General features: G+C 35.4%; 1 protein-coding gene across 2 annotated transcripts in view; it reads left to right on the top strand.

The window, feature by feature from the left end:
* Positions 1-16367, top strand: part of MINDY3 (MINDY lysine 48 deubiquitinase 3) — a 50437-nt gene that overhangs the window by 21579 nt on the left and 12491 nt on the right. For both annotated transcript variants that reach the window (XM_040547998.1, XM_040547999.1), the window contains exons 9-10: positions 966-1036; positions 2233-2313. In XM_040547998.1, the coding sequence (XP_040403932.1) occupies positions 966-1036; positions 2233-2313 (152 nt within the window). The remainder of the gene's footprint in view (positions 1-965; positions 1037-2232; positions 2314-16367) is intronic.

The following is a 16367-nucleotide window of genomic DNA, read 5'->3' on the forward strand; positions in this document are numbered from 1 at the left end:
CAGATCAAAGAATCCTAGGTTGCGAAGAGGTCCTTTTACACATATAGCTGCCAACTCCTTAGAGTTGTACCTGCAGGCCACAAAGGTACTAAATGAACTAACGTTGTAAGTTTGGTTCCATTATTCTTAATGGTGGAGGAAAAGTTAAACCATGTCTATAATAACTGTTCTCCACTGTTGCAAAATTCAGTGATTAAAACTCAAAGTTGGTGAAGGAAGTGTGGCATAGGCTCCATGCACTGTTGAGATGATGTATATGTAAGCCCAGAGCTCCTTCAATTCCATATGGTTATGACTAGTTTCTAAGCTTGAATTTTGAAGTACTTTCTTACTCTCTAATAGAGATCCTCAAAAAAGCTCTGAGTGTTCTTTCAGTCAACTTTTTCAGTACAACTCTTTCAGTAGTATGTAAATAGTCTAGATGTTGCTGACAGCTGTGCGTGCTTGAGAGCTGTATGATTCATTAAATGGAAGTTGGTATAGAAAAATCAAATCGAGGGAACACTTTATTTCCTACTAACAGAACTGCTATTTACAAAATTCTCATGTTTTATTGTTCAGAATGTGAAATGTTTAACATAAATAAAGCTGTGGAACTCTTAAAATTAAAAGAATACACACACAGATGTTTTCTTTCCCCTTCAGGAAAGCTGTTTTTCTTAACTTTTTCTGAGAATAATTTTGGTGTAAGATACAAGTACTTCTAATAAATCCAGCAACTTTTGAAAAGAGGTATCAACAGCAAACTTCATTTAAAAACATCTGTTTGACTCTAATTTCTTTATAGAGAGGGAAATTATTAAACCTTTCCATTTTTTTTACTATACCTTAGTGATTTATCTTTGCTGAAACTGCATTACTTTTTAAAATTGTTGTTCCTTGACCAATTTTGAAAGCAAGAAAAAGCAGCTTAAAAGAGGCTGTGAGGATTTTTCTTGAATAAATTTGGGTTTTGTTTTGAACAGAACTTCTTGGTATACATAAACAAGCAACAATTGGCTTTTTGACATTGATGGAATCTCTGAGGTACTGTAAGGTAAGCTATTTTCTGTATAATTTACAATTTTTCTTTCACTGTGGTGTTTTGTGCTTCTTTGACTATTACTAAAAGCTTCACTGTGAACAATGGGAGATATTACAGAACTTACAAAGCATTTTCAACTTCAAATTAAAACTGAAAATAATACTATATTAAAAAAGAATTATAATTGTTAAATGCATCTTCCTGAGTAAATGTTTGATGCTATTTAAATTAAAACTTTATTGCACCAACTTAAGATAGCAAGTTAGAAGCTCATATTATTACCAAAATAATGCTTAATGCAAGTTATATAGGTGGTTATGAAACTCTTGTCTTCAAACAGTATCTAGTCCCAAGGAGATTTGCTAATCGTGAATGCTGCAGTTCTAGTTTTCTTTTTATGCCATTGTTGTCTTCCACTTAAAATGCTATAAGTATAAATTGTAAAACTGTTAAGTTAAATGTTAGTTAATATAATGTATTGAAGACCTAGTAATTACTTTGCGTACTTATCTGTGCACATCTGAAAGCTGCTGAAGTTGTTGAAAGTTGCTTAATCTATGTTGTTCCTTCATGTCATGACACAGACTTCCTTTATTTAAGGATTTTATTTGAGAAATTGTGTTCTAGAAAATCATACTACTACATACATACTACAGCATTGATAATCTTAATTTCAAAAGGCTTTTTGATTGATCTCTGCTTCTTCTTCAAGCTATATTGAATTCTTTTAACTTAGCTCATGGTTAAAGAGGATTGTGTGGTTTTCAAAATACTGTGTATTGATAGACACTGCCCCTTCATTTGTTAATTGTCATTTCTGAATTGATACATCCAAAAACAGGTAATAAGTGGACTTGTACCTCATTTAGCATCTGATTATAGTATTGTTAGACATAGGAGTAGTTAATCCTGTGCATTTTGAAGTATGTCTCCGAGGTTGAAGTACTAGATATTGATGATACCACTTTCTCAATGATGTCATCTTTCAGTTAATTACTGTAAGTTATGTTGTTTTCCGAGTCAATCAGGAATCAGAGATTTAAACTGTAATTCAAGTATTTTACACAATTTTGATATTTTGTTGAACATTTTATGGTAGTTTTCAGAGCATTTGGGTCTGCACTAACTGATTTGTTATTAGCTTGATCGCTGACGAGATGAATTTCCTGGGTTTGCTTTGTGATTCTGATTTTATTACAACTTTTTAGGTTGGCTCCTATTTGAAGTCTCCAAAATTCCCCATCTGGATACTCGGCAGTGAAACACATCTCACAGTCTTTTTTGCCAAGGTATGTTAGATGTGATTTTTGTTATGTAACCTCAGGCAGATAAACACCACATAAATCTGAAGTTCAGATCTTGCCACGACATGAGTTTCATGTGGCTTTGATATAAAATGTAGTCACCAAAACTTGTAATTAAGCCTACCTTTGAAGACAGACTTGTTGAAGTGGTTTAATGATACCTGTTAAATTTTAGTGAAATCTTTTGATTCTGGTTTAATTTATTGAGGGTATGGGGGGAAGAGGGTGCTTTAGAACACCGTAATTGTGATACATACTGTCTTGAATTTTTGTTGTGCAAGAGAGAAAGAAAAAAGAAATAGCTACATGTAGGTGCCTATTAGTAGTTTAATCTTTCCGTGACAGTACTTTCACAGGTTTTAATCTATAACCATAGGTATCTTTGTCCTAGGTTAAAAATAGATACAGGACACTTGCAATAATTCCTTTTATTTATTCTAACAGGTATGTATGATAATCACAAGTCCTCAGTTTAAAGCCTTAGACCAAAGTTTCTGAACAGTTTCTATTTGTTTAGTAGAAGATTGTAAGATTTTTTTTTCTCATACACTTATAATTTCTACAGAACACGTTCTGATTAAAAACACTTACTGAAACTTTATCTGGTACTTATTAGTGCATTTATTAGTCTTTATTACAAATGAACTTTCCTATACTTAGTATCTTACAAATGAATGACTATTTTTAGGAATAAATCTTGAAAGTAAGTAGTAGAACCTATGACAAAATGAAGGCCATAATTTCTTCAGTTGTTGAATTTGCCATAAATAAAAATAAAGAAGAAACAGAGTAGCAGGTTTATATAATAAAAGTGAACAAAAGAAACCCACGATAATTGGAAGCGTATGTGCAGCATTTCTTTAACCTTTAAAAAAAAAATACACAATTAGCTCATATTCTGCATTGAATTTTTTGAAAACGCTATACTAGAACTTCTTTGAATTCCTGTTGCTCTAAAAAGGAATTGCTTTTTCTTTCCCACAGTACAGAAAAAAAAAATCTATATTCTACTTTACTTGTTTTCTGCCTACTATCTCCCCAAACAGTCTTTTCAAGTAAATTTTTTGGATTTCAGTTTCGAAGTTTTTTCACTTTTTTTAGAATAATCCTATGTCAGTACCTTATTCTGTAGATAGCGTTATGAGTCATGATAGGTATAAATAAAATAGACACAATCATCCTGTTATCCAAGTCAGGTATACCTGTCCAGAATGTTATTGTATCTCCAAATGTTTTGTGTTTACAGAGACTATTTCCAGGTAGAAATCCATTTCTAATGCTCTTTCTTTTAGTACGTAGAGGTCTCTTTGCTGGGTTTAAGGTAACTAGGCATCAATGTCTAGTGCTTCCAGTATAGCTTGGCTCTTCTTTCCTTGCTGAACTCCAAATAGGCTGTGAAAAACTTCATCTTGTGATTAGTATCTCAGGAATCAAAGAGCAGGAAAACAAAGCAATGGGGGCTTGGCAAAGAATTTTCCAGATTTTTTTCTTACGAAAAGAGGTAGGAGCTGAAGGTGTGTAAAAGTTCCATGAGTACTTTGTATGTCTGTCCTCACCCTAAAGTCAGGGTTGGTAAGCATTTCAGGTGGAGCAGAAAAGTCAGCTATGCAGAGGAAGTACTGAATCATGTTGCAATTATCAGTTGAAGCTGCTTGCTGAAAACTGTAGGAAGAAACCTGAGTACATTGCCAAATGGTTAGTCAGTAAGTTCGTAAAGTAGTGTGTGTAGTTCTCTGGATGATGCTTCATACTGAGGATGTAACTTCCAGCTCAATGTTGAATATGATTAGAGAGAGAAATCTTCAGAACTGAACGAGGAAAATGGAGAGGGAAGACAAAAGCAATTTAGATTAGGTTTGGATAGAAATAAATATGGCTCTAATTCTCTGAAGCTGCGTATAATTGACAGGAGCGTAAACCCTTATGCTTAAATAGAACATCTAAGCAATTGTTAAGCAGAGGAGTAGTCACTGTTGGAGTTAGCTGTGTAATTAGGCCAAGAAGCCTAGAAAAAGGCAATCTTCCTAGAATATCGTCCCTATGGGCAGATTCTTCATTGTTCCCTCGGGGACCTTTATTGAGCATGAACGTTCAACAGACAAAAAGTTTTACTTAAATGCTGCATACCACCCTACTCAAAATTGGCAGCTGTTGTTTACTCAGTTGCTTCATTCAGGTTTTACATTTTACTTGAAGTACAGCAATAAACATTGGTGTCTTCACTGTGGAATGAAATCATTCACCATGGTTTTCTATCTTAGAACATTTTATATTAAATACTGAAAATGTTACAGACAACTGTTGCTGTCTGCCAGAATATATTTGCATCACTAAATCTGAACCCTTTTGCTGTAGCTGTGACTTTCAGAGAAATGTTTAGTCATACTTTCTAAAATAAATCTGTCCATAGCAACCAGCCTGAAACTTACCTTCTACGTTTTCAGTGGATTTTAATGAATGAGCAAAGTGCAACATAGCATTTTTGTGCTGAAAATCACACTTTAAGGTAACAGTGAAAATAAAAACAAACTAGTTCATAACTAAGCTTAAATTCTCTTGCTGCTGCATGAAATAGCCTTAAACAGTGACAGCTGAGTCAATTCCAAGTTTTAGCAAAAGTCTACCAGTAGGTCAGTAGTTTCCCCCATTATTAATGGAAGTTGAAATAATGGAGATTTTATCTACATGGTTTTCATCACCACATCAGGATTGTCAAAACTCATTTGGGATGTACAGAGATATTTCACTCAGCCTCATTTCACTACAGGGAATTGGAGGTACACAGAAATGATATAAGAATTAGTTTCTTCCTTAATGAAATGAACCTTCACCTCACATTTTCCATATTTTAGTTTCTTAGGTCTCAAGGAAAAATGCTACAGATTGTTCTGTAGTTCAGTATGTCATAAAGTTGGTAAGGACATACGAACACTTGCATTACCTGAATAGTTCTTCAGAACTCTCTGATACTTATGTCTATCAAAGTAGATCTGAAAAAAATGGGGTGAAAAGTTGGGAGGGGGGCAAGTGTTAGCAGGGGATTGTAATTAGTACTAGAATATTTTTTTTTCCAATTATGACTGTACGTATATGGTTAGAAAGTTGCTTGATGCTCAGCAATCTGAATTTAATCTTGATGGGGGGAGGAAGGGTGGCTATCCCTCCTAGTTACCTATCATAGATGCTGCATTTGTCACAAGGTGGATTTTCCCTGAAAAACTGACTATGTAGGTTCTTTGCAGGCAGCTAAATCCAGTCGGCCATCATTTCTGCCTCTCCCTGCCTTCCCTTCCTCTCACTGAATAAGAAAGCTCTCAAATGGCCTCAGGCCAACAAAAATAAACAAGGAAAGCTTCATCTGACATTCTAAGTATTCCTGTCAGACGGTGATCATGCAAATAGACAGTATTGTAAATGTCCTTTAAAATCAACTTTTTTTTTAAATTGTGGAGAGAAGAAAATGAAAAATGGGGTGGTTCTGACGATGTAGAGATAAGGATGTGATGCTCCGGATAAAATGCTGTATGGTCAGGTTTTGGTTGTTTTTATTATCCTCATAACAGGAAGTTATGACAAGCTGAGACTGTTCAGAACCTGTAGGAATGTCAGAGCGTCATCAGGCACTGTAAAAAAAAAAATAAAATAAAATCAACTAGTTTATGTGGTTTTTATGTAAAATAAGAAAATGTTTCAGTGAAAATAATAGGAAGAACAATAGATTAATAGCTGTTTACTAAATAGTGTCTGCTGACATACTAACTTGCATGTTCTGGAAGTTTGAATTCAGAGTCTTTAAAAGTGAAAAGACAACATGGAATGAGTCCCCAGGGACTTTGGGTTATTATATACTTACTTCATTCTCGGTTCTTGGAGCTCACAGACCTCAACAGAATCAAGCTGTCGACTTCCATTTTTAGTTACAGCATTGTAGCATTTCTAGACTTCAGGAATCACATAAGCAGAGGAAACTCCTGGCTGAGACATCTGAACAAGTTACAAGTAACGCTTTTCAAGGAAAATGAGCCTGTTTTGCTGGGTTGGGACTTTTCCTTATGGTTTTGGATTACAATTTTCTATTTTTCTAATTTTGATTGTTGTAACCTGGTTACATATTCTCAGGGCCTTTCTTGCAGTGTCCTCAATAATATTCTCTCAGAAAAGTCATTTACCTCTATTCCTAAACAAACTTTTAAACCAAATTTTAGTAGAGAGACACCTGAACAAACACTGGCATTGCTATAGGAAATCCTGAATTTGAGTCAGTGGTGTTTGCCAGCACTGCCCTAAGGAGGAATGTTACTGAATATGACATCTAACTTAAGAACGTCAACAGAGAATGACAGTGGCCATGAAAGAAAACAAGATGTATGTGTAAAAATTCAACCATTACTAGTGTATGCTAACAATAATGGTCTATACAAAAGTAAACTATGTGTATCTGAATAAATTATACTTCTCCATTAATAGAGGAGTTCTGTGTAGGGAAGGTAGTGAAAAAAGTCTACTCCCTTCATTTTGGGTAATCAGGTAATCAGATTTTGAAGTGTTTCTTCACTAGAGAAGAAACCAGAATCAGATTTTGAAGAATTCCACCTCAGGAAATGGTTACAGAGTATGTGGTTTCAGTGTCTTAAGTTTCCAAGAGTAAGTGGAATTGGTTCTGGTTGGGACTTTCTGGCAGGAGGATGTAGATGAGTATGTAAGTCAATGGCGGTAACTTCTGGGCTCAAGCAGGGGGTTAGTTTTCTGTGTTGCTGATGAAGAGCAGGAAGACAGATGCTGCTCTGTTCTTGACAAATGCTCTGACCTGATTAAATCAGCAGTGAGGCTTCAGATATATTTCCATCAGCTGTTAAGAGCTCTTTCTGCAAGAAAAGACCCCTCTTTGAAGTGAATGTAAGGGCAGGGTGTTCCTTGTGGTATCTGTGAGCCTGCAGAGAATTTAATTTATTCTGCTGGTTACTTTGAGCTTCACAGTGTAAGTGCTGCTGTTAAACAAATGAATTTAAATTGTTCTGAATAATGCAGTAGTTCACAGGGGTTGCTTTGTCCGAATAGTTTTGTAGCCAAAAGGCCAGTTCTATTCTCAATAATGGTTTCATCGTGAAAGGGGTACCTCAAAATACAATACTTCTGTAAGGTATCTACCCTATTCTGGCTTTGCAAGATCACAGAGCGTGACTGTGAAACCTTATTCTTCTCTTTGTAGGTCTGCTCCAATCTTACTTTCTGATTAAACTGTTCCTAATGCAGATGCATGTTTGTGTCTCAGAGCAGGCACTTCTGGGCTATTTCTTTGTTTGTCTGGGAGGCTTCCTATGGGGAAACCTGTACTTTTTTTCATTTACATATGTAACTTACACACCAGCATTTACCCAAGTAAATTGTAGGTTAAATTTATTTATTTTTTAATTAGTGGAATGACATCTTCAGGTAGGGCCTTTCCTTGCTGCCACATGGTATGCAGAGGAACTGTGGAAAGGCATTGGAGGCACTGCTTCATAACTTGTATCCATGCTATATCCATGTAGCCACGTTATATCAGTTACAGCTTTTGTCCGTGTTCCAATATAAGGATGCCTAGATTTGTACACAAGATTTTTTTTGAGGATCTTAACCTCAAGGCAGAGTTGATGCTGCTCTTGTCAAAAGTGCTGTGCATCTCCTAATACGACTAGCAATTATGGGGACTTAGTGTTTAGATCACAGAGGCAGTAACTCAATCATAAGATTTTTACATTATTTATTCTCGGAGTTGAGACACTGAAAAATTGTAACAGAGGTCATTAAACTGAGAGGGCGTAAGGCTCACAATATTCATCAAACCGGCTATTTGGGGATTTACCAACAAAAAGAATGCTTTCACTGTGTTTATCCTGATTTCTCTGACTAATTTCAGACACTTATCTTTATTTATAAGTTCCCTAAAGTTTCAGATATTTTTAACATTCATCCCATTATGTATAGCTTTCACTGTGATCATTTAAGGACATTGTTTGTGGTTGGCTGATATAGACCATGAAATGTAATTGTATATACCCCTAAGCAAATAAGCAAATTACTTCCTTTTGGGAAAAGATTTCTCATCCATCTGTTTTCTTTCAGAGGGGGAATTTGAGTTTCTATACATGATGTAGATGAGAACAGGACTGCTTAGATGATATCACTTTTCATGTGTTTATGTTGTTCCAATTTGTGTCACTGAATTATTCCTCCTGAAATATTACATGTTAGTACTGTTTTGTGCAGAAGTAGAGGAGGGAATGACTTTGTACTGTCATCTTGGATGCTGTTTCCGAGTCTAGATGAAAACTTGTGAAATGGGGCAGAAAATAGTTCTAGTAGTTCCAACGGGAACTTTTGATCCAGTAAAATCTAAGTCTAAAAATTCAAAGTAAAATGCTAACACTTGTTACATGAGGTGCCCTTTGAAAACAAGAAGAGGAGGAGAGATCAAATAAGAAAAGAAATGAAACCAATGCAATGTAAGGAGCCTTTTGTAGGTCCACATATGAAAAAAAAAAAAAACCTCCTTCCCTTGAACTGTTAAGTTCTCAATTTAGCATATCGTCGGAGCACTTCCAAACTGGAAAGATTACAAAGAAAATGCGCTTAAGTAATAGCCATGAATATCACACTAAAAATGCCATTTCTTAACCATTTCAAGTTTATTTCTAAATACGGTTAGGAAGAAAAGAGATTCTAATATTCTAGAATTCATCTGTTTACTGAGTTTTCCTAGTTCTCTTCAAAACATTTGTTCTGTTTACTTTCAGTTTTCTGAGTTTGTATATCAGTTGCCTAAAAAATAAACTTGTCTGATTTTAAAGATTAACAGTAGGCTATGGGGGCGGGGTGTAGTCATCTCTGAAAATTATTTTGACTAACTTAAATGACACGTTGTTTATGAAAGGTATTTTTTTTATTGGAACACTATAATGAATGTATAAGCTACTGTTGTGAAAAATGTACAACACATAAAAATCATGGTTCATTTACTGCCCATTTGTAGGCAGAGCAGTCCTGAGAATTATTTTTTCTCCTTTTCCCCATACTAGAATTAAATGAATGACTTTGTCATGACTATGTAAACTGAAATTGGGGAGTGGAAGGTAATGGATTAGGTCTTACCCCATAAAAGTACTTACTAGCATCCAGAAGGTTTTATAGTGTCCTGTTTAAGGAAAGAGGGTATGAACAACGTAGTTTGTATGTCAGTCTTATCAAATGAAAGGCTGATTTTTGAAGAAACACATTACAGTTTTTTTGTTAGTATATGCAGAGTGTCTCGCAAATAGTAAATGCATCAAAGACATTGTTAAATACAGTTTTATAAAGTATAAATCACTGTATCAAGTAAAATCTGAACGTCAACGCATAGAAACGAAGGCTGAGAACATCACTGTATCATTCTGTATCCCTTTTAGGTATGAAACCAATGTTGGTTCCAGCTATATTTGATACAATAGAGAAGACATGGGGCCTGAGTCATCACATGACGGGTAGATATTCTGTTTTTCAAATTTGGAGGAATAGGAATCCCAGCTTACTATTAAAAATGATGAATAAAGTGATAAAATTTTTGATAGTATTACAGTTTTTAAATATCAATCATATTGATATTTACAGAAACATGTATAAAAAGTTATTCCTAATTCCAGTTCAAGTGAAAAACAAAATGCTGATGGCTTTTTCTCCATCATCTGCTTTTTCCATTAGTCAGGTACCTTGGCCTCTCAAGCTGTAACTTCTACTCAATTCTGGTGTTATCACCTTAGTGATATCACTTTAATTATCACTTTAGTTCCATTTTCAGCTATATTAAATAGCAAAGCATTGTTCATGCTATTGCTCAGTAGTACAATAGGATATAGCCATCCAGCAAGTCCTGATCTGAAGTTTTATATCCACACCTCTTTTAATACAATGTTCTCTCATATATTGTATTACTGGGTTTTGTTGTTTTTTGTTTTGTTTTGTTTTTTTCTGCTGGTCACGAAGTACGTCCACCTCACTCAATGCATTAACATTTACCAGTTGCGGTCTTGATTCTGTATTTGGCAAGTGGTATGTTTGCAGCTGTTCCAGTCTGCAGGTAACGTTTAGAAACTAGGCATTTATACTTACGTCTTTACATAATTTTTTTTACAGACCTTTTCTTTTGGATAGTTGTCACTGAATATTATATGAAACAGCTTAGAATCCTTCCTGTATCTGACAGCTGCTGAGATGTTGTACGTGCTTGTATGTTTAGCTCACAATAGATCTTGGCCTGAAAAACACAACTATTTTAAAAGTCCTCTTCTCATTTGGAAATTTAAGTTTTGGCTTTTTAATTTTTGAAATTATTTTATACTTTAGCATTCTGCATATATTTAGTTATTTTTTCAAGTTCCCACTGAATAATAATATTACTATTTTTATTTGAACTCTGTTAATAATGGAGCAGGTATCATTACACCCTAATCAATTTGTAGTTTATCCAGTATTTGTGAGTAGATGGAGGGGAGAGGCATAAACTTATTCCCTTAAAGGCTTTTTAAAGTCTTAGCCCTAAAGCTGTGACTTAATAAATTTAGCGTGCTTTCATTTCTTGCTGGTTTACAAATCATTGAATAATATGTAAGAAAATACTAGTTTTCTTAATAGGTAAGCTGACAGCAAGTGAGGAATGGAAAGAAGGGATTTAGTTTGATGCTGTAGAATACCCCTTTCTAGAAAGTATATGAACGCAGTGCAGTGGTCTGTTCCAGTGTTCATGCCAGGTTTTGGCGTGAAATTGTGCCTAAGAAAGAGAGAAGACAGAGGTAAAAGGTACTGTTTTAGTCATTCGATGCTGTCTCAGCACATGGAAGGGGGAAGAAGCTGGGTTTAATTTCCATGCCTTTTCAACAAGTATATACATGATTGTCAAAGCTTCTAAACTAACGCAGGTCAGTAAATAAGGCAATTTATGTCAGCAAGTAGTATAATCAGACTCAGTGATTCTCTTAATGAAATCATTCCAGAAAGGGAATCTTAAGAGATTTTATTGAGCTGTTTCAACACAGAACAATTCTTTTTTTCCCAAGGGTCCTAAAACAAAACCTAACCTACTGCCTTCCAAAATATGGAATTTAATATCCGTAGTAATGTAGAATTGCAAAGAAGAGACAGGATAAGTCAAATATAATGACTAACTTCTCTCCGTTTTCGATATATTCTTATACAAGGTAATATATAGAAATAATAAACTCTGAAAATGCCAGGCCCGTCCCATCCATTCATTGTTCCTTTCGTTGACTTCCTTTTTATTTTATTTTCTAGTTACAGCTTACTAACTGAAGGAACTGTTTAGCAGATAATGATATTAGGAATATTATTTTACCATTTTTAGTGAAACTTGGAAATGAAAATTTGGTAGTCACTACGTTACCAAATAGCAGTGCCAGAATTAGTGTAAGAACTGGTGGTATGACCATTGCGTCGTCCTCGGTTAGCAAAAATCAGTGAGTATGAATGGCTGTTAATCTGTATTTGCCTGCTATAAATACATGTTCTAGATTGATTCTTCATATTCTTTCTTCCCCATAGAATTTTTCTTCTTTATAGTGAAGTCATAGATGTATTATATAGCTTATGAAATAGGGAGTTTTAAGTATAGTTGTTGAAAGCTTGTGAAGTGGTTTTGGGCTAAACAACAAGGAAATAAATTTGTGTCCATTTTCTCCTTCCCCCCAAAAGTCTGAAGACAGATGTTCTTTCTTTCTGAGCAAGATGTCCTGTATCCTTGGGAAGATTTGGGAAGATGATGTTTTCTTTTTAATTCTCATCTCTGCTCAGCCTGCTTTATTCCCATGTTCCCAGACCATACTAGGCTAGATGCAGGGAACTGAAAACACTAAACAAGATGCCAACATGACAACATATGCGTCAATAGTAAAAAAGTATTCTTTAAAGTAGTAGCAGTTGTAGTCTTGTTCTGAAATTTCAGGCCAAACTTCGTTTCACAAAACTCTCCAGCTGCCTAATAAACGTGTCACGTGACGGACTGACCTGGTGTACAAAATCCGCATGTTTCCAGGAGACCTTAGGTAATTTTATAACTGGCAGGAACCTGATTAAAATCAACTTGGATTTTAGCTATTGTCTGATTCACAGAACCTTAATGCATGTGACAGCTGTTGAATCCCTGGGAACATCAGAGTGAACCCATATATAGCATCTAATTTCATCCTTCACAAGTACAATCACAAATACCCTCAGAAGTCCCTTTCTAACCACTTTTGAGAAGCATTCAGAAATGAGGTTTACATTCCTTGGTCATCTCCTTTCATACTGATAGCAACCTCCTTTGATAAAGCAGCTCTACTTTCAGGTTAGAAATACGTGAATGAATGAATTGAAAGTCTAAATGAGGAAGGAAGAAAAAAATATGAAGAAAGATGTGGGGGGGAACCACTTATGGTGGAAGAAGCTTTTAACTTTTCGTAGCTGAGTTGAAGCAGTTATTTAACATGCTACTTTAATTTTCTATCTTTATTTCTCCCATATGTAGCATCGTAGCATCAGAAGTCATATTAAAATAACTGAGTAACATGTTTGTTTCTAAGATTTAAGTAACCTCCTTTCAGTTTTTAAATACTTTTTTTTCCCCCACTGTTGATTTGTTTTGCATGAGAAGGGTATGAAACATTAATATTTTCTCATTTGAGTTTGAATTATACCCATTTGGGTCTACTGCTTTACAGTTTAGGGAATCTTTATATGTCTGTATATGTTCATATAGACTTTTTGAAAAGAGCATTTTTATGTTAGAGAGGTGCCAAAGTTGCCAGTCTAAGATGTGAATAAGTTAAAGATACTTTGCTACAGGAATATTGAGACAGTATGGATGTATTCAGAAATAAAGTTCTGTGATTGCCTATGCATAATTAAGAAAACTGATGTAATCGGTGTTAAATGAAATGGGCTTTATTGTGTAACACAGCTGTAAGGAGGAAAATAACACAAGTTTTGTATTAAAGGAATAAGCATACTGCCTTTAATGTGAGGTAATTGTTGTATTCTGGTATTACAGAATTAGCTACCTGAAATGCCAAATTGCAATATGAACATAAAAGGCAATACTGTTTTTAAAAAGAAAATAAGTGTAATGTCCCTGAGTATGTAGTATTTTCTGCATACGTACACAGATTCCCTAAAATACTGCTTAGCAGCACAAAATAGCAGTGGTCACATGATGTTCTTAATATATTGTTGTCTTGATTACTTTCTAAAACTCATACTTTTCACATGTAAAGCCATAAGGTGTTACTGTCAGTAATTAACCAAGTTAATAATTGTCTTTTAGAAACATTTTTGTCATATCTGAATTACAAAATAATCAGTCTCACAATCACACCCACTTTCAAAAACATTTCATGATTCTGGGTTGAAGCAAACCAGGCCATTTTCGTCTTTCCAAGGATGAATTACATGGTTTAAGTGGCAAACTGAATACCTGAAACTAGTTTCTAACATGAAGTGAGGCTCCCAGTACTTTGAGTATTTAAGAAGAATTGAATTTCTGAGGTACATCTTCGAACTGTGCCATTGCATGTTCCTGTCATACCTGTTCACCTCCCACCTACTTAGTGCAATTTTCAAATAGAGTTAGTATATTAATGCTCACCAAGGGTCGTACTGCAAGTGCTTCATGTGCAGCCTGAAATGGTACTAGATACAGAAATACTATTTCATATAGATTTTTTTAAAAGTTGACAGCTAGCATGATAATAAAAACTACAATTCATTTTGAGTAAACTTTGTTGTGAGGTTTTTGCATGTTGTCAACCATGAAACTTGACCACTTCCAGTTTGGTTCCTCTTAGGAATAAAGATTATTTTTTTCGTTGTTGAGGACAGACTATGATACTATTAAATACAAATAAGTATGAAAATGCTGCCATTTTCAATTAAACTTGGGAAGGTGGGGGTAACATTTAATTCAGTAATTAAATAAGAATTCCAGGAAACTAAAACTTATCCACTCCTGTTCTGTAATTCCAGTAACACACTTTTGCTCTCAAAACAAAGGCTTTGTTCTGTGTTAGTGAGAAAGACAAGTTGGTAATTGAAATAAATAAAAGTGAACACTATATAACCACTCTTTATTGTTTTATGGTAATCTCTTGTAATACATGCTTCAAAACAAGGATCATGAATTTCCTGCCCCCTTTCCACCTCCTACCCCCCCCCCCCTTTTTTTTTTAATGTGGCAGCAGTTGCATTCTTGGAATGTTGTTGAACATGTTGTTGAGGAACTGAAGCTTCTCGTTCTTACTTCGGAGCACTGTCTAATTTGAAAAGTATTCTGGTCATGTGTGAAAGACCTATGCATCCAAATGGTGATACAGTTACAGAGTACGTTATTAGGATCATATGAAATTTCTTTTTCAAAAGATAATCTCTAAGAGAACCTTAATGACAATTAAAATCAGATTTCTTTATGAAATGCCTCCACAGTGAGATTAAGTGAATGAGATTCTTCCTCTACGCCATGCATCAGGTGCCTTTATAGTCTCACAGTATTAGGATAGATCTGACTTCCTTTTTACTTCCTATACTGTTAAAACCTACTTTTTTGTGTTTCCAATGGTGTGCTGGGTTGAACAGACAGATATTGGATTTTATCCAGTTTAACTTGTCTCTGGACTCCTATCTAGAGTAAAAACAGAACAGGACCCTGGTGTTTTTTGACATGGTAGGGATAGTTTTGTTATCGGGATCTCAGTCCAGAGTCCTGACCATTACATGTGGACCAAAACCAGCGATTAAACTATCAGATCCATCCACACTCAAAGTTTTTCAACACTGATGTGTGGATAGCTGTCTTTGGATAAGAATTTTCAAGCTTTGTACTTAAGTTCAAATCACAATTGTCACTTGCCAGGGCATTGTATTTTTATATTTGAATCAGTTATGGAAGCATTCACCTTGAAGCCATTGGGTTAAAATTAAGAGGAAATGGTGACCACTCTGAAAAAGTAATTTATACAATAAGATTGTTACACATCTCTAAGTACATGTTCAGTGTCTCATCAAGACCAGCTGAAATTGTAAGATGAGAACCGTAAATCTAGAACTTGTTAGAATTATAAACTAGATTGGAAAGAACTGCTAGAGGTTTTAGGATTAAGCTCCCTGCTCAGAGCAGGTCTTGCCCAGAGCAGATTGCTCAGGGTCTTGTCCAGTTGTGTTTTGAATATCTCTGCAGCCTTGCTGGGCAGCCTGTTCCAATGTTCGACTTCCTTCATCATGGGGGAAAAAAAATTTGAATTATAATACCTAATCTAAATCTCCTGTTTTGTGATTTGTACCCATTGGCTCTTGTCCTCTCTGTACATTGCACAGTCTGGCCCTGTCTTCCCTATTGTCCTAGTAGGTAGTTGAAGATAGCAATGATCCTTCTGTTAACCTTTTCGAAGACTTAAGAAATCCAGTCCCCTCAGCCCCTTCTCCTATATTACATTCTTTCCCCACGCTAGTCCTTTTGGTTGCCCTTCTCTGGAGTTCTCCAGCATGTCAACATCTTGTGGTCAGGAGCCCAAACCCGTTCCTTGTATCCCAGGTGGAATCTCAGAGGTATAGAGGAAGAATCACTTTCCTCCAACTACTTACAACCTTCCTGCTAATACAGCCTTCCTTGACGCAAGGATGTGCTGCTGACTGATAGACAATTTGTTGTCCAAAAGAACTCCCAAGATACCATGGCCTAACTTTCTGAAAAATTTATTTCATTTTATCTTTGAGGGAAAGAAAGTAGTATGCAAAGAATGTTTTGTCAGATTTTGCTATAGGGTTAACGGGCTTCCAAGCCCAGGCACATTGTGGAAGAGCAAACCAGACAAAGCCTGTCTTTCAGCAAGTTGTCTCCTAGACAACCTTAAATGTTTTTTCTTCTTTCCCTTCCCTTTTCTCTCTTGCACCTCTCTTTCTACCTCTCCACACACAGATACGTGCTGTGGTAACCCACCACTCAATCCCCTGCAAGGGTGCACGTGAGGAGAGTCAGGCAT

This window comes from Cygnus olor, chromosome 2 (genome assembly GCF_009769625.2).
Source record: "Cygnus olor isolate bCygOlo1 chromosome 2, bCygOlo1.pri.v2, whole genome shotgun sequence".
NCBI lineage: Eukaryota > Metazoa > Chordata > Aves > Anseriformes > Anatidae > Cygnus > Cygnus olor.